The sequence below is a fragment of the Oreochromis aureus genome, linkage group 16, assembly GCF_013358895.1.
Source record: "Oreochromis aureus strain Israel breed Guangdong linkage group 16, ZZ_aureus, whole genome shotgun sequence".
Classification (NCBI taxonomy): Eukaryota; Metazoa; Chordata; class Actinopteri; order Cichliformes; family Cichlidae; genus Oreochromis; species Oreochromis aureus.
The window spans coordinates 2,192,248-2,217,568 of record NC_052957.1 but is presented as its reverse complement, the minus strand read 5'-3'; the positions used below and the strand labels follow the sequence as shown (position 1 = coordinate 2,217,568).

General features: G+C 42.7%; 1 protein-coding gene across 1 annotated transcript; it reads right to left on the bottom strand.

The window, feature by feature from the left end:
• Positions 1 to 1,346: 1,346 nt before the first annotated feature.
• On the bottom strand, positions 1,347 to 24,595 carry wnt6b (wingless-type MMTV integration site family, member 6b). Its single transcript, XM_031730067.2, has 4 exons — positions 23,831 to 24,595; positions 14,208 to 14,428; positions 4,980 to 5,275; positions 1,347 to 3,842 (listed from the first exon to the last, which is right to left on the bottom strand). The coding sequence occupies exons 1-4, from the start codon at positions 23,908 to 23,910 to the stop codon at positions 3,381 to 3,383; spliced, it is 1,059 nt and encodes a 352-aa protein (XP_031585927.1). The 5' UTR covers positions 23,911 to 24,595; the 3' UTR covers positions 1,347 to 3,380.
• Positions 24,596 to 25,321: the final 726 nt, after the last annotated feature.

Here is a 25,321-nt window from a genome sequence, read left to right as displayed (position 1 = left end):
TCTTTTTCTGTGTCGCTTTCTTACTTTTGTTATCTTGTTTCAGTCTCTCCTTTCCCTTCTTTTTTTCCTCTGTTCATTAATTTTCCCTCGCTCATCGCTCATTTCTCTACAGCAGCCCATTCATTTTGCATTTTTATGTAATCTCATGCCTCCAAATATCTGTTTTACTGCAAGTAAACACTCATTTTGTGTGCTAAATGTACGGCAAATAAGAGCAGCAGACCACCAAGACTCCATTGTAGCAGATAAGCAATGACAGGACTCTATTTATCTGAGTGATGTATGGGAATGACTGTCTGCAGAGTAACACTGTCAATCCATTAACAGTGGCAACCCCTCATTAATGCTTTGTGTGTGTCTGTAAGCACTTAGCATCAACAAAACTCGTTCCCTTGAGGGACGATGTTGCAATCTGAAGGCACTGTTTCATTCAAAGGGTCACATGGAAAAATACACCCGTTCTAACCTGGCTACGCACCCGTGCAGACGCGCGCAAATGGACACACGCGCTGACGAAGACAGACGCATGCAGCCACATGCGCACAGATGTCGACAGGCAACTTTATTTATACCAATGCTCCAATAAATCTATCTGCTCATCTGTCTATTTTCTCTGGCTTTGGCCGCGCTGCTCTGAACGCCAGCGCAGGTTTAATACAGGAGGACGAGAGGGCAGAGCAGTGTGGACGGGGACAGGAGGAGAGACGAGCGCCCCATGGCATTTTCTTCCTCTTGGCTTACCTTTCCATTTCTTAAACGCAACTTCTGGCCCGAGTTTTTTGCACCACCAAATTCCTGGAAAATATGAACTTGTGTCAACTTGTACAGCTCAAACTAATACAGGCCCACTTTTCTTTCTTTCTTTTTTTGGCCTCCTTGTCATCTCATTTCTACAGAATAAATGCCCCCAAATGATATATACCTCCTCTTTATGAGTACCACAGAGCATCTAATACAAAGGGTCAGGTTTAGTGAATCACTGATGTGAAAACCTAACTTGACCTCATGCTGATGTAGAAACAGAGCTTGTAAAAGTCTGATAAACAAGGTGACAGACACCCAAAGCAGTGACATTAGTGAGTATAAATCCCAGGTTTGTGCTGCTTCTCACAAAATCTAGTGTTCAGAGTGAGAGACTGGGTCCAAATAACACACTTACATCACTGTAGAAGGAAAACATCAGTAAGCTCTATTTTATTGCGTGGAAATACCGAAACTAAAAAGTGTGATCATAGTTTTAATAACGAATTTGTCCAACTACATACAAAGTAACTTAATTATCAAAAGGAATGATAATATATCTGGTTTTGAACGGTGTCTTTAACATCAGTCACGAGCCACTTGAATCTCTTTAGGCATTCATGTTTAATGAAGTTGCAGTGTAACATCCAAGTATGCAACCATTTCTGCTGGATACAAAGATGAGGAGCAGATGGAAATCAAAAGCAAAATAGGACAAAACTCACTTAAATAAATGACTGATGAACGAGTCTGAGCTTTGCTGGTTAAAGATGGGTCGAATTATGTTACAGTGACATCGCTGAAATGTTTTTAAAGATTTATGTTCCCACCAAACCTGATTGGAAAAGTGTTAAAAAACTGAAAAAGGGGAAATTCTCAAACCAACACCTGTGGTGATAAGATGCAGCATCAGTGGGTGTGATGCTTCATTTACGGGCTCCTTTCACACAAAAACACTAAGGACTACTGTGACAGCTGTTATCATGACCTTAAGTGGTTAACATTAACTACAAAATGGACTTACAGAATAACCATCAGTTAAGTTGTAAAAGTGTGTCACACAGCAGACAATAAAAGTGACGAGGAAGCATCCAGATGTGAGCCATGATACACCGCTAAAACCAGCTGACTCTAAATTATTGATGGTGAGATAAGATCCTGCGTATCCTACACGAAACCTCACTCAAACATAAAAACCTTAACAGAACAAACTGAAGCAACGTTGTGTTATAGTTCAGTATACTTGCTGTGCAAAGCCGGATAATAAAAAAGTGTAAATGAGATGATATGATAAGTTTATGGGAAACGTATTTCTGCTGAAGAGGAACGAAACAACAGAAAAAGGCCTCGTCTGTGTCGCTCAGAGACAGAGGGGGTGTGCTTTCAGTAACCAGCATACTGCAGTTTAACATCAGACAGCAACTTATAGATATATACACTGAAGGATATGATGATAACTGGCCAACCTACACAAACACAATAATGCACACCTTCTCTAACACACACACACGCACGCACACACACATGCACTTACAGTATCAAATAAAAGCTAACATCCAAAGTGCATTATTATTATTATTATTAGCCCTGTATATCATAATATATAAACAAAATGCATCATATACATTTTTTTGATAACAAAAAAAAAGGTTTCTATTTTGGTTCAGGAGAAACAGCCGACCAGGTTTTATTGCCAAGCTGATGAGGAAGTCCGTGGCAGCTGCTGTATCCAAAGTGCTTCTGAGAGACAGACAGAAGCAAGTAGTCATCATATCTTTATATAAATAAGAGTCTCTGCTGGCGAGCCAAGTCCGCACCTGTAAAGCATGGTGTTAACAGCATCTTTGCAACTATAACAACGGCTTACAATTTCCCTTTTTTGCACTTTTCATGTAGTAGCAGAACAACGGGTCAAGACCAGCATCGTTTTGTTTTCTTACTATGTGGATTCGCTGCAGTTACAATAACTGAGACACAGGTTTTGGTAAATGCAAACTCAAGAATATGATTACACTTGTTAAGACGGAATATATATGAAAGATGGGTGTAGCCACCAAAACGTTCCCCACTGGCATGTTCATATGGGGGTGACTTGTCACTCGCAAAAGGACCATGTCCTGCTTTACTGTCAGTTTTACCTGAAATGAGCCCATCGTTTACAAACTGATTGAAGAAGACTTGAAAACAGCAACCAAGTCTATAAAGTCATTACATACAGGGGAGTTGCCCCCTGCTGAGTTTTGGAATTAAAGCAGGTTTAAGGCACTTTTGCATTTACTTCACTCTTTAGATCCGGAGGCTACGTCCATCTTTTATGTCAAGTCTATGAGCATTACACCGTTAGATAACAGTAAGTCTGTGAGCACTGGAATGGAATATGGGCCATAGTGAGGTCCTTAATCTTCTTACTACCCTGCAGAATAAAAGCAACGTCTCCAGTTAAGCAATGTTGTTGAACTGCAGGTGGAAGGAGGATATGGCATTGTTTCCATTGTTTCAACTTCTGACTGAGCTTGATAACCATGAAACTCGAGATCCTCTCCATCTTTCACACTATCCAAACTAAAGGAAGAACTTCAAAAAGTAACATAAGTAGTTGTAATTAACAAAGTAATTTGACTACTTTAAACTTTAGTTCATCAGTGACAGAGACTAAGCTCTTTTCGAACCATGCACTTTTTGCACTGGACAACACAACACCAGTGGAAACGGCATAAGCAGTTCTCCTCAAACACCACCGTCTCCTCCCGGTAGCCTCGCTCGCAGCACAACAAATCACAGCCGCTAATGTCCATGGCCGTGCTGTTGCATATACGCCCCTTTGTTCCCAGCGACCCTGTTTTTCGATTTGCGAGGCAGAAATCCGGAGACTCGTCCGAGTAGATCAGATCCTGCTTGTCCGGAGGTTTGATATTCTGGCCCACAGGGATCAGGGTCTTGCCGTCATTGCCGCCCATCACCTTGGAGGCGCCGTTGAATCGCTCCAGCAGGCGGTCGCCGACTTCGCGGAAATGCGGCATCTTTTTCCAGCACGTGCGCAGTGTGCACGAGCCTGACAGTCCGTGGCACTTGCACTCAGTCCTCATGTAGAGCTTTACTGCCTAACGGGGGAAAGAGGGAGGAGGGTGTGGGTTTATGGTTTTGGGTGGTGCAGGGGAAAAGAGAGGTGAAAGAGGACAGACAGGTGAAAAAAGAGAGAAGAGGAGAGGGTTTATCAAGGAGAAAGAAGGACAAAAACAGTTAACTTGTACCCTGAAGTGAAGCCGAGCTGCTTTTGACAAATGACAATTTCGCCAAAGAAGAATTTATTATTGTGTTTTCATGATATATGACAGACAAAGGCCCTGGATCATACACACACACACACACACACACACACACACACTGATAGATAGGTAAGATAAAAGCAGACGCTATTCAGAAGGAATTTAACTCCCCAGCCCCCCTCTCCCTCCACGTTGCCTCTGGCCTTCCTACATCTAACAAGCCTTGACAACAGATCATTCACTTATAATGCACATAATTAACCCATCACACACACACACGCACACGCACACAAATGTGTATAAAAGTAGACATGCATTCATGCACATAAACAGACATTTGGGCGCATCGCAGCACGCTTATTTCTCAACCTCTGGGAATTTGTGTGCAAGTTTCTTCCTATGTTCAAACAGTTTGTTCACTAATGCTACAATTGGACTGCATCCCAAAAACCCTCCTCTCTTCCTCTCTACCTGCCGCTGACCCCAACTAAAGTGAACTTTATAATTCTGTGTTGCTTGTGCATCTGTCAACAATTCTGCAACGAACTCGAACAGCGACAACGCTGCACAAGGAAATGTGATCTGGAAGATTTGCCAGCCTTCTTCTTATAGACGAACACCAAACTAAACTTGCTCCTTCTTCTCCTGGTAGCACGTTAAGACCGTCATGGTCATAATTCACAACACAGAGGAACTTTTAACTTCTACAATGGCAGTAGAAAGGCTGCCTCCGAGGCTTGAAAACAAAGCATGTGGCACGTTCTTCTTTTTTTGTTTCAGAAACCCGATTCTTGTTAGAATATCAGCTTACGGCACGACACAAATATGGCTGGAGGCGGCGGCTTTCTCTTTTCGCATGTTAGTGGAATGGAAAGGAGCATTCCAATGGACAACCGACACCTTTGTCGAAATTTATCAGCAGGTGAAACGTGCATTTTTACTACATTTGAACAGAATACAGAAACTGCTTACCAGTCTGCCAGCTTCGTTATTGTGCAGGTCGACGAGCGTCCTGATGTCACTCTTGCCTTTCCTCCTCTTGGCATCCATAAACTGCTTTGACTTTTCATAACCAAACTCCACATCATCTCCACAGCCCCCCCACTCCCACTTGACCCCGTCCCCAGAAGAGGACGGCTTCGGAGGCGGTCTGTTCCTGGTGGCCTCACAGCCGCACTGCAGGAGGTCTCCCATACTGCAGGCCTGCGTCACAGAGTGGGTCACGCCAGCGGCTGTGATGGCATAAACAAAAGCTGTCTCCCGGATATCTACAGTAACAGGTACAAGCAAAAGAGGGGGTTCAGGTTACCGAGTCTGCATGCAGCATTACAAAAATGCTAACAAAGAGTAATTCCACAGATATCTGATAACATGTGATGACTTTTACCAAAGTTTGAAGGAATTTATAATAATGACAACTTATACAGCCCCACTGCAAACATGTAAAATACAGGATTGTATAAATATACGCCATACCCATTTTCTATTCTAATTCTTCTGCATGTGAGTTTTAGATTGAATACAGGTGACATCGGTGTCCTTATAGTACGCTGGCATCAAGCATTACAGCTCCTGCTGATCATTTTCTGCTGCAATGGGACAGTTCTCCTCATCTTCAGTCCCCCTTTCGCGAGATCTTCCCCAGGGGACAATTCTCTGTGCCGTTTCGATCTCAGACACACTATACTGCCAAAAGTATTCTCTCGTCTGCCTTCACACGCATATGAAGCTGAGTGACATCCCATTCTTAATCCACAGGGTTTAATGTGATGTCGGCCCACCCTTTGGAGCTATAACAGCGTCAACTCTTCTGGGAAGGCTTTCCACAATTTAGGAGTGTGTTAATGGGAATTTTTGACCATTCTTCCAGAAGTGCATTCATGTCTTTATGGACCTTGCTTTGTGCATTGGTGTGCAGTCATGTTGCAACAGCAAGGGGACATCCCCAAACCCACAAAGTTGGGAACACGAAATTGTCCAAAAAGTCTTGGTATGCTGAAGCATTAAGAGTTCTTTTCCCTGGAACTTAGAGGTCAAGCCCAACTACTGAAAAACTATCCCACACGATAATCCCCCCTCCACCAAACACAGTGCAGTCAGACAAGTACTGTTCTCCTGGCAATCACCAAACCCAGACTCTGCCAGATGGTGACTTGTCACTCCAGAGAACATGTCTCCGCTGCTCTAGAGTGCAGTGGTGGCGTGCTGTCCACCACAGCATATGACGGTTTGCATTGTGCTTGGTGATGTAAGGCTTGGATGAAGCTTGGAAGCCCATTCCACGAAGCTTCACTGTTCTCGAGTTAATCTGAAGGCCACACGAAGTTTGGAGGTCTGTAGCGACTGACTCTGCTGAAAGTTGGTGACCTCTGAATACCGACGGCAGTAAGTGTTCATATATGGGTGATTCTCCGTAAATACAGAGCTGATTTTGCTGATAGGTAGTAACAAAAGTACAATCTCAAATCTTATGTCTCTCATGTAAAATGCTGGATGCCATAAAACTTCATTTGACTCCACAAACCTGACCGGAAACACTTTGGAAACCTGGCGTCCAACTTCTTTGATTCTGATGGTTGCTCAAACCTCAGCTGACAGACTTGCAACAAATTTATAGAGATAACATCGCACCTGATACAGAGACTTTAAAAGCCTTACATACATGTAAGATATGTGCATGAAGCCATGCTCTTTGGGTCGGATGAGTTTAGTTTTTAAGTCCAACCATCCAAATTTGGGGATTCACAACAGCATTTACCTTTTTCATCAACTCCACTTACAGGAAGTCATCCTAACAGTGGAAATGTATTCATGGATAAATACCTATTACACATTTGGACACATATTTTTCATTAAGTGGTCAGTATTGCTCCACAGTCAGCTGCAGGACAATAAAACAACAAGCATCCCTCCAGACATCTGTCTCTGAATCCCAACCGTCGATATCTCAGCCCCATGGAACAGGATAAGAGCGCTTCTCTCTCAGTCCTGCTCTATTACTACAACTGAAGTGTCACTGGCTTTGTGGTGCTGAGATGATGGCTATTTCTCTCTCAGGCCAACATAATCGTACACACAAGCTCTCACACACACCACAGCTGCTGGTTTATTTCGAGTGCATGGCTTAACACTGCTGGTGCCCAACTACAACTGCAAATTGATCGTCTGTCTCCCCCCAGGTGCTTCAGCATTTCTGCCACCCACAGATCAGCGTGTCTTTATCCGGGGTTAGAGCAGCTATTGTCCATCACCTGACAGAAAAAGAGCAGCTATAAAAAATTGCTGTGAGGTAATGCACGCGAACACTGCTCTTATTCTTACTTTAAACTGAATGTTTGTTGAAGAACAAACTGGAATAAAAAAGATTCATATGATTGCCTGATTTTTTTTATGGCAAGCAATAACAACACACTGATGCTGCTACCATGTACTGTGCAGCCAGAGCCCATGCAGCTCACTGCCCTGTGAGACCGACCTCCTCTCTGACCCAAAGAATACTGCATGTAACGCTGCTGAACAGACACGTTCCTTCGTTACTCTGAGCACTCTAATTACTTTTATGCAACCTTACTGCTTTTCTTTTTTCATTTTTACTAGGAGCGAGTCGTCTTTAGTGCCACATGAATGATTGGCCTTCTGAATGTCGATCTTCAGGAAAGAAGAACAAAACCAAGCATTTACAGTTGAACACGTTAGCAGGACGGCGAGGTAATATTATCATAAGTTAATGGCAACACACGTCTATATGTGATATTTACTATTTTAGCATGTTAGCAAATGCTAGCTGATGGGGATGCTATTCTGTTTGGAGGTTTCATTTCATCTGGTTGATAATCACAACTGGGAAAAATCATATTTTAACCTCTGTATGCTGAGTTCACATGAAGCAAAAGCATTTTTATTTCTAGGAGCTGGAAGGCAACGGCTGTGCAGTCACCACTATCAACACTGCCAACTCTATATCGCATGATTCACTGAATGGGATTCATTAGGAATGGTAACACACACACACACACACACATAAACAGACTGGGTGGCGTGCGACAAAACCTGCACACCCCAGCGAGCCTTGATATCAATACCAGCTGTAAGACACAGAGAGATGTCTCCAGTGCAGGCACACTTGTAAAAGTTTGTGTGTGAAAAATATTGTTTTATGCAGTTTGAAGCATTTGACGTTTCACAATAGTTTGCTCGTCTTCAGTTATGTGAAGAGCTGCTGTGGAAAATATTGGAACCAGCTCAGTGAAGCTGAGAATTAGATATGTGAGGCGGGACATGCAGCATTTGTACCAGTGTGTGTGTGTGTGTGTGTGTGTGTGTGTGTGTGTGTGTGCTACAGGCCCCTGTTACAACTTAAGCAGACCACACCTTTTTGTTCCTACCATTCGACAGAAGGTTATAACTGCAAACGTACTCAAATTAAAATGTGTCATCTCTAAAGCATCCCTGCAACTATTTAGAAACACATGTGTGAAACAGCAGCACTTAAATCATTAGTACAATATGGTGATAGCAACACGTGCTGTGTCCAAACAAGCCGAGAGGCCATCCAGATGTCATCAACTGTGCTTGCAAAGCACGACGCTGAGCAGAGGAAATCTCCACGGCAAAAACTGAACATGAAAAGTGTCGTTTGACATGTTTTTCACACATTTCAGTTTGAACTAGCACAAGGCAAAATATCCTCTCTGTAAAAATGGGCAGACAACATACATTATGAGGGGGAAAGCAGGAGGATTAAAGGAGAAAACGAAGGGAGAGGAGGAAAAGAAGCTATCAAAAATTTGATGATTTGAGGCACCCTGTTTCACATTTTCCTCGCAGACATGAATTCCAAACAAATTCCCTGCCACGGTGGGTGTCTGGGCCTGTCTACGTCTGCTTCGATTTCAAAAAAGTCCTTCTGCAGGATCTACCACATATTATTTTAATCACTTTGTCATCTTTTAGAGGTCATCATACAAACATGATAAGGTACGTCAAGCAAAGCTTAAAAAGGATTAAGACTTCACGCTATAAGAAAACATTTGTTTAGGTGAACTGTGGTCATATCGAGTGAGTTTCAAAATGATAGATCAGAACCTGCTCATAAAAGAAAAACTCTGTCAGAATTTACCCATGAAGTGATTCATACTTTTTAAAAACAAGGAACACCCAGATGGGACAGTTTGAGGAGAGGTGGGGAACTGATATAATCACATATGGTGTGTGGAAATTAACAGTATCTATAATTCCAAACACTGCGATATCAGAAGAGATGAGTTGTATGTTGGGGCTGGACAGTTCTCACTCTCACAGGAGGTCGGAATGCTTGTTTCAGGCCCCTCTTCTGTGGAACCAGCTCCCAGTCTGGATTCAGGAGACAGACACTCTCTCTACTTTCCATTTTGCTAAAGCATATAGTTAGGGCTAGATCAGGTGACCCCGAATCCTCCCTTAGTTATGCTGTAATAGGTGTAGGCTGCTGGGGGATTCCCATGATGCACTGGGTGTTTCTTCTTCACTCACCTCTCTGCATTGAATTATTATTTATTATTATTCTCTTGCTCTCTTCCACAGTGTGTCTTTGTCCTCTCTTCCTCCTGACAGATGGCCCCGCCCCTCCCTGAGCCTGGTTCTGCTGAAGGTTTCTTCCTGTTAAAAGGGAGTTTTTCCTTCCCACTGTCGCCAAATGCTTGCTTGTTGGGGTTCTCTCTGTATGGTTAAAGGTTTTTTTACCTTACAGTATGAAGTGCTTTGGTGTGACAGTTATTGTTAATATATATATAAATATATAAATAAAACTGAATGGAGTTTAACTGATGTAAACAAATACATTTACAGCTCAGAACAAATACATTCAAAGTGACGTTAAGTTAAGTGCCTGACTGTGAAAGGTTTCTTTTCCTACTTGAAGAATTTGCATGTCAGACAGAAAGACAGCAGCGTGCCAAAATGTCTCACACTTGAGTGGACCTGAGCACAACCCTAGGTTTCCCTTTTGTCCTGCATGTCATATCCAAGAAGGGCTTGGTTTGGGAGATAATGTCCTTAATATCCACGTCCATGCATGCAGTGTGAGTATAAAGGCTCATTAATGTTAAAAACACTGACAAGAAAATAAAACATCCTGAAACCTGTGTATTCATTTCAATCAATCAGCACAGACCCTACGACTATCGCATAAATCAAATCTGAATCAAATCTGTGACTCAGCCTAAAAGCATCATTAATGAGAAGGTCTGAACATTTTTACATGATTGACGAGCGGCTCAATTAACGTGCAGCCCCAAAGCAAGAGGCCTTGGTTCGTTCCACAGGACAGAATTTCACACACAACTTTGCACACACAATTTGGAATATCTCTTATGTGATTACCAGCATCAGTGTATGGGGGCTGGCTCGCACTGGGAGCCATGCTGGCTCCATTGTCTGTATGTTTTCGAACACAGTGGAGATAAAGGAAGAGAGGATAATAAAGACTGATGTCAAGAAAGCAGAAGTCTTTGTTTGGGAGATAAGTGTATGTAAAATGTTTATGCCCCAAGAAGAAAACAATCTGATGCACATGCAAAATGAGCCACTGGGACATATCCACACTCTCAACTCTTCATATCACATGCTCAAATGTGGCAACGACTCTTTAACACATTTTAGAGCCAGTTTCTACAATTGCTCAGTACTGCTGCAGAATCCCTTTTTTTCCAAAGACAGTGTTTGTTGTGCTTCCTTTGTCTGTATTCTGTACAAACCCTCTGAAGCTGAGCATTATCAGCAGTCTCAGGTGAAAACAGTTCCACAGCATGCAGTTCATCTCCATACTGTGGGGAAATGCAGAGCGATTCCCCACAATTACAGGAGACGATGCCTCAAAATTTCTATAAAAATAACTGAAACTAAATCCAGTTTAATCTGCAAGCCTTAAAACGGGCAAAGATCTAGACACAACTTGTGAACCAGTCTGTGGTACTTTCCCAGTTTGTTTGTTTTTGCCAGGGTTTATCTCATGCACCCACAAGTCTCTCAAAGCCCATGTCAAGAACTGCTGACAATGCCAGGACAAAACTTTTTTAAGACAACGTGGCTCTTGTTGTGTTAAAAGATGGTTTTTGTACCCTAGCAGCAAACAAACATTTACCTGTGGACACATTCACTAACGACCTACGTAAGGAGGGAGGTGAGGTAGTAAATGTTGTATTCACTTGTCTTCCAAGCCAGAAAACAGGCCCGTCTTCTAGTCCTGTCTAAATTTAGGCACTAAAAGCCTTCTGGTTAGGTTTTGCAACAGGTGTTCTGAGTTAAAATTCAGCGTTTCACAGCATTAACAGCATGCTGCAAGGCAACCTTTTCCCATCTGCAAAAAGCTTTTCCTTCACAGGGACCTGGGACCCCGCAGAGCACATCTGCCTGTGATCCTATGATGCCGATTTCCCATGTTGAGTGACTTGTAATGAAATTAATCAGAGCGCCCTGCACCTGATACAAAAAAGGTGGCCAATATGTTAAAATACAGCGTATACAGTTCTTGACCGAGCTTCAGTCTGTGATGAGATGGGAGTGAGGACAGGTTGGCCCTTGTGTCAACGTGTTCACTCATTCAGACGTCTCGCAGTAAAGTTTTGAAATGGCAGTGTTTCAGTAATGTTGTGAAATCAGCTAAAACCCCTATTATATAAACACACACACACACACACACACACACACACACACACACACACACACACACACACACACACACACACACTAAGTTTACACCTTCAGTGTCTCTCTTCCATCTGCTGGCTTGACGCAAATCAAAAAGTAAACATTTGCACCATGGATCCTTAGTACATGTTGTTTTCTTTCCATACACCCAGAAGTACAGAGTAATAGTTTTCATTATTATATGCACACACACACACACACGCGCGCGCGCGCATGTGCTGCACAGTTATTAATACAAAATAATTAATACAAAATAATAAGCTCTTATTCCACTGACTGCAGCTACAGTCGTTTCTTTTTTCCCCAGAGAGTCATGTTGACGTACAGCAGCGATGCTGCTCAAGATAAATCCTTTTCACAAACACAGCAAGAAATACACAAATGCCATCACTCAGGTCTTTAAACTGCTGTTTAGACTGTGTGCTAAACAGGATTAGAAGCCTGTTTAACTCAGTACAGAACAGTTAGTAAAACACCTTTCCACTGTACACGTGAAAAAGGACTCTGTTGCAGCACAGATGCATGAAATGTGATTAGTAAGAATCATTAGCATTGGGAGAAAACTCACAGTACTGAACAGTGCCCAGTGAGTCGGCTGCTGGAGTAACCATCGGTAAAACAAAAATATAAAAACTAAGCGAATAAAGCAAATAGAGACTGATGAAGACAAAACACGATGCATGCAGTGAATCGCTGCTTTTTTAGGGGGAAGATGAGTTGGCTGCCACAAAAACAGCAGCAGAGAGTGACACAAAATGAGACATGCAATCAAAGGAGTCGAGGCAGCTTCCCTTTTCAAACCCTTTTCAGTGCTCTGCGCTGCTGTTGCACGTGAGCTGACAGAAATCGTGCAAAATGCAGCCTTCATTTTTCTGCAAATAAAAACTCGCGTCATGAAAGTGTTTCTGTAAGAGTGTGTTGTTACAGAACTATAGAGGTCAATGAGGTTAAGCAAACCACTTACAGCCAGAGTACATTAAATATGAAGGCACTTTTATTTTGACATGTACTGCTACTAGTCTATGATAAACAGCCATTTAGAGCAGATCCAGGTAATTGTGGACAAAGGCTTTAAAGCAGGGGAGCACTTTGGCCTCCCTTATAGACAGCCAGGAATTCATGATTAATTGCTAGTCTGTCTCCTACCGGTAGATTCTTGCCCTTTTCCCTCTTCTCTTCCCTTCCTCTCTCCTTCTCTCTTTTTCTCCTTTCTTTCTCTGTCCAGGACACGAACAAGACTGGTGTCATAAATTCATATATGAGAAAAAAACAGTCTTTGGTCCACCTTCATTACTTACTGAAAAATGGCTTTTCTGATGTCACACTGTTATTGAGCTGTAGAGCTTAACAAGAGAAGGTATCGAGAGCATTATTGCATCTATAATTATAAGTTATTAAAGTTAAAAGAAACATAAACGTCTCCCAAAGCACAAACTGAAGTGCAAACTTATGTTTCACAGGTCGTCTGTGTTGATTGTAGGGGTGAGTAAACATATTTGACACATCTAATGGGTATTTGAAATCTCTCAGCCATGTAAAATGTTAGTTATTTTGATTTTGTCTCAGCTGAAAGGAACAAAAATGCCCCCTGATGCAAATATTTATTGTGTTTACCTTCATCTAGATGGGACGCACTTCTTGCTGTCAGGCCACATGAAATCAAAAGTGCTCCAAAAGGGAAACTTACTGGATTTTAATGGAGATCTATGACAATCATGCAGTTCGAGTATGTTACTATCTAGAATTATGACACATCAGAGCCAAACTTCATTTTGCACATCTTCCCCCAAAAACAAGTTTAATGACATGTTTGGCACATTGTGTTTCCTTTGCTGTAAATTAATAATACATGTGCCATATTTGTTAACTAAACACAAAGATAAAGGTCCTCTGTAATGCAAGTCAAAGGAGAGACAAGAAACTCTCTATGAATCTAATCAGACAAGAGAAAAAACCAACACAGTAATTGCAGAAGACCCAGCAGTGACCCTGCATCAGTTATATTACAGACTTCAAAGAGTTGGAGGAAGATGTCAGATCTTAGGAAAGATGTTAAGAGAAAAGGCATTCTTAGCTGATCATTTCAGGCATGCCCAATCTGATGAAGAGGAGAGTCAGTCAAGTGTGAATACGTCTCCTCAGACATACAACAGCTGCCCTTGTTTGTTCGAGTGCCATCAGGCAGGCTTCTGACCTCAAGTTGATGCAAGGACACCGGCTATAACCCTAACCCAGCTGAAGACACGACAGCTTCAGATTCTCGATAGCATGATGATCCATCAGCTACGTACAGAAACAAATCTCTCCACTTTTTAAGCACCCCCTGACCACATTTAACCACACGTTCACTTTTAAAGGTGCTGGTTGAATTCAGGCTTGTAGCTCCAGGAAGACATGAGAGTGACTGAAATCTTCTTATTTAACTCATACGTGCATACTTCCAACTATTCCTTCAAGACTGTATGCATTTTACTAAGAAGAGGCAGACAAAGTTTGCTGAGCATCGTCACTCACCTTGTTGAAGTATTTTCCCAAAGTATTTGTGGTGGCTGGTGCAGTTCCATCTGCGGTACCTGAACTGGTACTGGCACTCCCGGACGCCCAGCCTGGCTCCTTTGGCCACCTCGTTGATGATCTCGGGCTGAGTCTGGCACAGCTCAGCCTGTTTCCCCGCCAGGCGCTTTGCCTTCCTGCAAATGCTGTTGGGGTCCATGACCAGTGGACTGCCCACCGCCCTGTTTGTACAATGTTAGAGAAGAAGAAGAAGAATGGTTTCTAAGCAGCATTATAACAATGGAGAGTTCACACGGCTTAGTTTGTCACTCGGGAAACTCTGCAATCATCAGTTGAAGAAGATTTTTCTTTGGCTCCTCGGCTCGCCAGCTCTACCCACCACATCTCAGCCATGCGACAATGTGCTTCTTGAATCAGCACGTGGGAGACAACAGCATAGTTTCCCAGAGGAATCCTGCCTCTGATGTCAGATTGGCAAGTTGAGATTTTGTTATTGGACTGCGCTCGGAGGAACTGTGCGGTCCTCAAAGAGTTGGAAGTCATGTAGTTGGATGGCTCTTTACAGTTGATTTTGATGCTGCTTAAGTTGATTTTGGTAAACCAGAAGGCAGTCTTTCTAGATTTCCTAACGATACAGCCTCTCTGTAGATTTTAGAGACGTTAAGAGCTTTGCTGCTTAAACCACACAGAGTCCTCAAAGCAGCGCTCCTTCAAGGAATCTGCACATATTATATTACAGAAAAGAAGAAGAAAAAAATGTTTAAATGTGTGGGAAAATAAATCAAGCTCGCTTCATGAAGTTTAAATATTTAAAACATTAATATGTATATACATATTTCTTGCATTTGATGAATACAACTGTGATGGTCCTGAGCAGCTTTGACAGATTAGTGTATATAATACAGATAAATAGTTTATTCTAACTCTTAATGGGAAAGGGGGAATTGGCTCTGCCACGTGGAATCACTGCCAGCATTTGTGGACACTTCAGTGTCACTACAGGGAAAGTGACTTTATGAGATGACTTTACTTCCACTCTTTGCTTTTCTCGTCTCTGCCTGCTGCCAATTTATCCTATGTAGAACACCTACTCCAAGTCTCCTCTGCATCTTTTTCATGCTTTTTGTCCCTGGATCCCAGCAGATGTGATTCATAAGTTGAGGTTTTACAATTAAATGGGGAGGGAAGCAGAAAGCGAGGGCGAGGAAAAGGCCAACCCATAGTTTTCATTCAGCCTCGTCCCTGTTAATAGCACCTCCTGATATCATTCATCTGCCTTGAGAGTTTGTTTTAAGAAGCAGAACAAACACTCTCGCCAATTCTCTCCGCTGGCGGTCTGATACCCAGGACACGCTCCTGCGGTCGTTCCTGCTCCGTTTGCATGTTTTTGTCTATTTTTAGATTGATATAATAATTTAGATGGCAGGCTAACATGTCAGCGGACGACAGAATTAAAAGTACCTTTCATACATAAGAAAGCTCGTGTTAGCCTCTTTGCTGAAAGGCAGGCCTGGAGGCAAAATGACCTAATACGGTACCGCCGGGACTTTGTTACGTTACAATAGCAGAAGAATACATTTCTAAAGCACCTAATCCCAAATAATCATCCATTATACAGAGAGCACAATGGGAAAAAGCCGAATGTCATGTTGTACGCTGAAAGTGCACTGGCATGCCATCTACACACAACTGTGGGATTCTTCCATTTCTTCTGTGATTACTTCTGATTAGTGTGTGTTGAAAACACTGCTATGGAAACAATGCTGTATTTTCATTACAGGTGTTCTGTGTAAACAGTGTAGCTGTGAGGCTACAATGAGTGTTTGTGTGTGGTGATCCCACAGATAATTGAAACATACAGACAGTGTGTAGGTGTTAATTACCAGGTACAGGTAAAATACTTAGCAACATACACTCCCTCCCAAAAACCACTTATTATCTACCCACTGCCACCGGGAAGCATGTGTGAGAGAGCGAGGAAGATATAAATGTCACATTTATGTCTATGCATGCAGGTGTATGTCTCTGCAGTCTGTCTGGGCTTACGTAGCTGTGAGAAAGGGAAGAGGCTCGTTGGTGCGTATGTCTGCGAGAGGGCCCGCTCTGTCAGCAGCTCGCAAAAACCAGGGTGGTTTTTATAATGGGAGACCCGTAAAACTAGTGAATGCACTGGAGTTTTATTCTGAGTTCTGTCCACGGCATACGAAAAATACACAGACAGCTGGAGCCTCACAAACAAATATATAGATAGATATCGGGAGAGAGAGACAGAGAGAGCCAGAGGGGCTAAAAAGGAAACTCGATTATTAAAGGATAAATTTGGCACCAGGATCGCTCGTTCACTACTACATATTACTCCACCTGACACTCTTATACACGACACTACTCCATGCATTACATGCTAACTTTATGAAATGCATTCATGTTATTTTCTTGTCTCCCCTGTGAGATCAGGGCTGATGAGGAATTCGTATGGAACTTGTCAACCCTGTTGCTTTCCCTTCAGTGAGTCTTATCACATGATATATGACATAGTACGATTTTTGTAATATTTGATCTGTTTAAAAAAGCGTTTTGTCTTTTGTTCTCTCTTTGTGCCGCTGCTCACAGCAGACCAACACGAGGCAGTCTGCTTTGTACTTGTATTTCTACACACAGTGAAAAAGTGTTTGCCTCCTTCCTAAATTCTAACTTTTTAGATCATCAAGATCATTTTAAAATGGAAAGAACATAACTGGAGAAAATAAAAAATGCAGTTTTTCAATACTGATTTCTTTATTATGGGAATAAAGTTATCAAACCTACCTGGCCGTGTGGGGAAAAAGTAACTCTCCCTCTTGTTAAATCCTGAGTTTTCTTTGATTAGCCACATTTTTTTAAAACTGAGATCAATGTCACAGCAACCTGGTTATTGCCAGATCTGTTGAATTTAAAAAAATCACTTAAATAGAATCTGTCCGACAAAGTGAAGGGGACTAAAAGATCACAAATAGCAGCAAGTAAGTATTACAAAGTGATTTCTAAGCCTTTGGGACTCCAGCGAATCACAGTGAGAGCCAACATCCACACATGGAGAAAACTTGGAACTGTGCTGAAACTTCCCAGGATTACTCCAACACACATCCAGGAGAACCCGGAACAACATGTAAACAACTGCAGACCTCACCAGGCTCAGGTCAGAGGTCATGATTCAACAATAAAAGAACACAAAGAAGAACACAAAGACTCGTCCCGCATATGACAAAAAACATCTGGGTGATCTCCAAGACTTTTAAAAAATATTCTGTGGACCAACGAGACAAAAGCTGAACTTTGTGGAAGGTTTGAGTCCCGTTACATCTGGCATCAAACATTTCATAACAAGAACATCACAGCAACAGTCGAACACGGTGGTGGTCGTGTGATGGTCGGGGGCTGCTTTGCTGCTTCGGGAACCTGGACCACATGAATTCTGCTCTCTAGCAGAAAATCCTGAAGGAGAATGTCCGACCATCAGTTCATGACATGAAGCTTAAGCGGACTATTGCAGCTAGTCTAAAATGAAGGTTTTCAAATGGCCGAGTCAAAGTGTGGACTTAAATCAGACTGAGGTGACCTTAAACAGGCGCTCGTGTAGGAGGCAATTACTGTTTCACACAGAGCGGGCAGGTTTGAATAGATTCTTTCCCTTAATAAAAACTGTTTACTTTTCTTCTTTTTGTGTAATATAAAAATGTATTTGATGATTCGAAACATGCGAGTGTGACAAATTTGAATAAAAAAGTAGCCAGGAGGATATATACATATATGTGTGTGCCTTTAACACCTGTGAGCTCAGACTTTGGCTACTGTCTAAATGGTCGGTCTGACATTTTTATGCTTATGCATCCATTTATCAAAGAGATACCTCACCATCTATGGCAGATATGGGCATCTCAGGCAAACAGCTCTAGCTGTGAGCAGAGCAGCACCTCCTGCTCTATCCTTCTGTTTGCCAGGGGCAGCCAATCACAAGAAATTTGCCTTTGAGAGAGGCTGGCCTTAAATGGGAGCGAACAGCTTTTTATAGAGCGCAAATCAACCCTGAGTGGCAGCACGAAAGCCCAGTGTGAGATAAATATGGATTATTTTGATAGCAAAGCTCCTAAACTAAGCTGGATATGAGAGATAAAGTTCCCCCCATGCAACACAGTGCCGTGTTCAGCTGCATAACAATTGTTATGGTATACCTTACTATAATTATAATAATTAACTAGCTCTCGACAAGCAGAAACAAGCCCCAGCACGACCTAAATAGAGAGTCATTACAAAGCTAAACTTAATTTAACTCGAAGCTTTTGCAAGTTTTAACAATTAGGAGCGACATAAATGGATACATCAAAGCGCGATCGTGCAACGCTGTGACACAGTAGGAAGAAATCATGCCTGAATTTTGGCTGCACATCGGTTGGGTAATGTGGGCTCATCAGACTTAGAAGTTTAGAAAAAGGGCACGAGGAGAGTGGGAATGATGGAAGTGAGGTGAACTCAGGTGGAAGAGCACATTGCTGCAGATATACCCAAAAATGGGGTGCATTAATTGAATGATGGGATCAACGTGGTGTAAGTGCCCGGCATTCTTGCCCTTGTTTGGAGACTGAAACATTATAGTGTGCGTCCGTGTGAGGAAGGGGAGACTCTGGAATCGCTTTACCGTGGATCCAAAAAGTGCGGATTTCAGGTGCAAAAAAAAAAGCAGGAAAAAAATGTTTGTAATGTCACGAAAATTGCTTTGGAAAAGTGAAAATGATCCACGCAGGTGCACTTACAGTGCAGACACAGATAAAAGCTCGCATACACGTCCAAGTAGGAACTTCAAAGCCAGGCAAGTAATCAGATCCTCTTCATGCAAAGTGCCACTGTTCTTCAGTCAGTCATTTATGATACAGCTCCTGAGCAGATAACGCAGTGCAAAACACTGAGAGGGAAGTTCAGTCATTGATAGTATCAGCAGCTTTGAGGAAACACTGTCTCGCATGAACAGTTCTTCTTGAAGATAAAGAGCCGGGCACAGGCAGAGAAACGCAGCAGACGGAGATAAAACAAGGCTGAGAATCACAAGTACTCAAATCAAAGGCACTGATAGGAAAACTATCACTGCTATGACAAATATTCAGCTGGTCCAATCATGAGCTAAACATTTACAGTTTGTCTGCAGTTTGGTCACGGCGGATTCTTTCTTTGTACTCTTTATTAGAAAATAGTGTCAGACATGATCAAAGGTCTTGGATTGATAGTTTTTCACAATGGCAATAATTATATAATAATTATATTATTTTTAGGTCACAAAGAGATTCAACACTGGCACTCGTAGAGACCTCATATCTCATTAAAGATCTCACGCCACTGTGGAGCTGTGCTGTACTGGGCCTTTCTCTTTTTTTCACTCCACCCATGAATGAGTGAATTTCATCCCTCCTTAATCCCTCAAGTATGCTGCAGATGAATACAGTCACGACAAGCGCTAGTCTGAGACGCCGGAGCGAGCGAGACAAAGGGAAAGGGTCGGCAGGAGTGTAAAAATGGAAACAAGATGCTGGGCTTCGTTAGAAAACAAAGACAGAGGAGGAAACGGTTCATATGTGATGTAAATGTGTGCAAATTCAAACATGCTGTTCCCAAACTCAATTTCAAGACGAGCTCCTGGTTCTCGGCTTCGCTGTTTCTCGGACCTTTCAGCCTGAACGTGTCGATCGCTTTCAAACACGCTCGATCCTGCTGACATGCTGGCGTGAAACGAGCCTGAAACGATGACATTTGCTGCCATAAAAAGTTTCAGCACTCATAATGTAAGCAACGGCAATTAAATGTGACCAGCAGGAAACCAACAACACCGCGCTAATGTCACGAGAAAAACATTATTCTGGTTTAACAACAGTGGCACACCCAGTGACAATTAACAGACACAGTTCTGAGTCAAAATATGGACATAGTCACATGACTGCATGGAAGAGCTCCACAGTACTCATATGGAAGGCAGATCCTGTTTGTGTATCACAGGCATGATCACACATAAAATAAAACTTTAGGGCAACTAAACTGTCTCTTTCCTTTTAAGAATAACGTCCACCATCTAGAGAAGCGAGTTGTGGTTGCCATAGTGACATCTGTCAATAAACTAAGCCAATGTGTGAAGATGCTTCTGCCATTTCAGATTCAGATCTTTAGATCAGATCAGTTATTCACGTGTCAAAGTTTAAGTTGAGAGAAACAAACTTTTACCATGATATTTGACTGAAATACAGGCAGCAGATTAAACGTCTGTAAAAGGTTTTGAAGGGTTTGCTGCACAAACGGTTTTTAAGAACAGGCTGACGGGAATCAAACCCGCGTTCTTATCCGACACCTAAATGTGTAAGGCATCAAAGTAAATAACAGCGCCTGCTAACATCAGCACGGTATTAGTCGGTATCACTCCTGCACATATGGCTTTGTGTGCAGGTATCACTTGATTAAATCATCATAGTTGTGCAGATCACACACAAGAATGTTCGCAGATAAAATAGTCCGCATTCAGATGGGGAATTGTCATTTCCCGGACTGTTACCCAGGAAACCTGCGTCTGTGTCCCATCTTGGACGATTAGTCTTACTCTTTTCTTTTTGAGTTATCATTTAGATGTTTGTTTAGGCACTAAAAGTGCTCAGCTTGGTTAATTATGTCGGACAAATCTGTCTGTAAAGGTGGTCTAAATTCATTTTTGTCTTTGGAGCTGTTGTTTGCCTGATTTGAGCATTAATCAAGGCAGTGATGACACATAATGAGTTCCATTTATCGGGATAGCAAATAAAGTGTATCTTCAAAGGTATTCTTCCTGTTTTTAAGGAGGTCCTAACATGCGCCGCTTAATCGTAAATTCGCTCGTCTTCCTCGATTCTTGGATATTTAGACATTTCTTGGACGGTCGTTGCCCTCTGCTCTGCATTCTTCTGATGTTATAATATACTGCTGGCCTGAATGTCTACAAAAATATATGCTGAAACACACACATAAACAATTTGATGTCAGTTCTCTGTTGCACATAAAGCCAAACCCACATCGTCATTTAATGTTTATCTTAACCCATCTGCCTGGTCCTGATTACACGTTTAGCTTTCAGCCCAGGACCCGAGCAGACAAGATAAGATCTGTTACAATGAAACTCTCTCGTGGTGATGATGGCAGTCCTCACTATACATTTCTTGCGAGTATGTAAGAGTGTGTGTTTGTTTGTGTGCATATGTGCGTATATATATATATATATATATATATATATGTATATATAGTCACCATAATGTGTGACTGAATAAGTATGTCTGTATATCTTGGAGTGCATGCAGTGCTGACACACACACACACACATGCAGTATGTGTGTGTGTGTGTGTGCACCTGTGGCACACTCAGCGCAGGCTGTCCGCCGATTCAGGACTGTGACACACAACAAAGCTGGCCCTGCTCAGCACTGCAAAACTAGTATAGGAGAGCAAAGACATTCCTGACTCGTGTCTGAGTCTCTGAGCTTTGCTCTCTGCTCTCAGGCCAAATGATTAGAGCGCTTTAATCAGCAGAGGCACTGAAAGGACAGCTATCTCCCAGCATTTCATCTCGCTCACTCTTCGTCTCTCACTGCAGCTCTCGCTTTTCCTTCATCAACAACCTATCTGTGTGATAGGCATTTTCCTTCAAAAGACAAGTACGGCAAAAGACATACGGAGACAGAGACATTCAGAAGGAGACAGAGAAAGAGAGACGTACGATGGTATGAACAGCATCTTTCAACAGAGAGAATCATTGTCCTGGCAGACAGGAGAGCAATCCACAGGTGTGGTTTCGCTGCTCCACAGTTGCCACACTGTGTGTGTTTCTGTGTATGTGCTGGTGCATATGTGCCCACTCATTTGTGTGTGAGTAAGTGTGTAAGTGGCCCAGAGAGCGAGTAAGAGAAGATGACAGCGTATGTCAGTGGGGATAAAAAGGAAGTAGCTGATTTCTTCAAATTGATTCTCTTCATCTGCAGTCTTATTTAAAACAAATGTCCCACGCTGCCAGCCGAACAGTGACATCAACATCACCGAATTGCAACACAGGTCAGAACTCTTTCGCTTACTGATTTGCACTGAGATGAGCAGATTTAGCCCAAATAAAGCGATGAATTCACAGCGATGAAACAGACTGCTGACCCTGTACGGACATTGTTTTTCTCTCTTTCCTTCCACAGCTGGGTACCAGCACAGTTCAGCAAAAGATCAGCACTTTTCTGGCTGGCATTCACTTTGCTGGCTAAATAATAAACACTCTGTTTTGGCCCTACAGACACACCAAGCCTAAAAAAGAACCTCTGTCTCTTACATTACAGGAAAACTGTGATGTGCCGGTAAATGAGACGGTAATGAAGATGTATACACATTATTGTTATTAACCTGCATTAATAGTGTGAGCTGACATCAAATTACTGTTTAACACATTAGTTATTACAGTAAAAAGAAAAAAACATGTTAAAGAAAACATTGTTGGGCTTCACGGTGCAGCGCCAGACCCGACTGAGACATAGCTGTATGTTTATGATCGACTCGAAAACACACAAAAACACCTTTGGGCATTTTTAAGATTGTGGACACGCGTTGTACTGGATGTAAAATACCAGTAACACTTGAACCCATTCTCTCTTCTCCCTCTTATTTTCGCTCACTTTCACAACTGTAACAGATACAGTGCAGCCTGTGGATAGACAAGCAGAGACTCTTATGTTTTATTAACAAAGGGAACTCGAATTAATTCAGACTATCTTCACAGATTACCTTCACAAACCTATTTTTCTACAGTAAGACGGAAAAATGGCAAAGTGGAGGAGCTTTATCTACCAGTCATACAAGGACATAAACTCACAGAGCTTCCATGACACTACATCCCACACTGACCTTGACTGGGCTGTGAATGAACAGTGGGAGGATTCAAGTGGAAAAAAATCACAAAGCTGCACATTCAAACACTACAAAAGTGTGTGTGTGTGAGAGAGAGAGAGAGAGCAAGAGAGAGAGTTTGATTCCTATTGAAACAGTAAGACAGACCCTCACCAAGAGAAAATATTTTATCAGCTGATCTGCTGTCTGTCTCTCTGTCTGTCTGTCCAACTGTCACACACCTTGTGGAGCTGAGCCTATAGGGATTGTTTTATGATGACATATCCACTGAGCCCAGAGGGCCACCTGACATTCCTCCCTCTGAACTCTCTCTCACACACAGACACACACACATACCACACACACACACCATCAACACCACATCCACCAATCTCCCTGTCCTCTCTATCACTGCAGGCAATGAAATGCACACACCTCCCTCACCTCCCTGTCTTCTCTTCAGGTTTAGTCTCTCACTCTGGGAACACCTTTGATTGTTCTTGAGCATTCTTGGGTTCGGGTAGTTTGCTGGGAAATGTGCTAATCATTAATCACTTATTAATGTTATGCTACTGCGCATATATATTTATAGCGACCGTGTTCATTTAGATTTAAAATAAATAGGAAAACCGGGATTACGCACCACCGTGAGCAGAAATCACGCGAAGGTTTGGGTTGACGGGAGACAGACAGCGAAAAACACGTGGTAGTAAATGCAAACTCACCACCACAGTCCGATGATATTGACCGGACAAAGCGAGATAAAGAAGAGAGCCAGCTGGATCCGCGAGAGACGAGCCGTCATGTTGAAATCCTCAAAGAGACTCCCCACCAAAGTTCAGAGTGACGATCTCAGCCAGCACCGAGTTATTTCTTAAATACATAGGAAGTCCCTGCTTGCTTTCTGCGGCTGGAGTCGGTGCAGGCGCGCTTACACACTGTCAAGAAAAGCGCAAAAATTCAACTCCTCGTCGGCCGTGCGCATCTTAATGCGCAACAAAGTTGGTCAAGAGGCTACTGAAGAGATGTCCGCTTTCAAAGGTGTGGTTAACCTCTTCATTGTCGTTTTGCCCCATCTGTCGCAGCACGTTACATGCTTCCAGGGCGGACCGAGGACGAATCCCGAAAGCACTCAAGTCTTATCTGACTGCGAAACAGCGCGTGAAAAAGTTCCACTCGTGAGGATCCTCGGCTCTGACTCATTTTACTTTAAAAAACAAACTGTCATATCAGAGTCAGAGATGAAGAGGAGCGCTTACACACGTCTAACAGTTCAAATGTCTTCAGGCGCGGAGCCCCGCTGGCCCCTCTCTGCTCGCCCTCAAATGACGCCCGGATGAAGTTTCGGTAATTCTCGGTGCTCACCGGCTGCAGGTAGAGGCGTCTCTGCCGCGCTGGCTGTCAGTGTGGGCTCTTTGGATGATGAAGGCAGCAAAAATGCGCTCGCTCTCCCACCTTAGTGTGACGTCGCTCGGGGCGAAGCGAAATCCTCTGTCACTCAGAAAGGAGAGAGAACGAAACTGCAATTAGTTTTAGGAGGAAACGCGCACGCGCACAGAGAGGGGGGGACCTGCCACGAGCCCGCAGTGTTTACGGTCACCCGAAATCAGAGCTGAAGGGATCACGGGGTGACGTCAGTACAGGTGTGATGACACTGCTTTGATACTTGTGCCAAAAGGTTATACCGCCATTGCGTGAATGTCAGCGTGTGTCTGACTTTTAAATTCACACTTTCATATTTAAAAATCGTTTAAAGCAAAGATTTGTGCTTTAAAAACTACAAACACATATCGCACGTTGTAAGTTATTATTAATATTGTGTATATTTGTAGGTACTTGCAAGTGTGATCACCTATCTGGCCAAGGGCATATCCATTGAAATTCAACACCACTGTGCTGCCCTCACACCTGACTTTGTTCCACTGCAGTGATGCAATCGGTCACAAGTTAAACACAGACTAAATCAACCTGACATGTACCTCTGTCCTTCCACAAACCATAACCCACACTTTCAATGCCACCACGGACGCTACTCAAGCAGCTGCGCGCTGGATTGTAACAATAACCCAAATTCATATTTTACTCATAATGTTAGGACCGCAGTCTGCAAACGATTCTGGCTCAAAGGGGCAAAAACAGTCGAAACTTTACAACTGCTGTGAAGCTTCGACTACAACACACATCAGAACACATCAGTGCATTTAAATTGCGTTTAC

What these genes read in the sequence shown, in the direction of transcription:
- wnt6b (XM_031730067.2), bottom strand. Translation starts at nt 23,910, where the DNA reads ATGACGGCTCGTCTCTCGCGGATCCAGCTGGCTCTCTTCTTTATCTCG. An exon ending in AATATCATCGGACTGTGGTG is followed by an intron (nt 14,429 to 23,830) that starts GTGAGTTTGCAT and finishes TTGTACAAACAG; the next exon opens with GGCGGTGGGCAGTCCACTGG. An exon ending in TGGGAAAATACTTCAACAAG is followed by an intron (nt 5,276 to 14,207) that starts GTGAGTGACGAT and finishes CTGTTACTGTAG; the next exon opens with ATATCCGGGAGACAGCTTTT.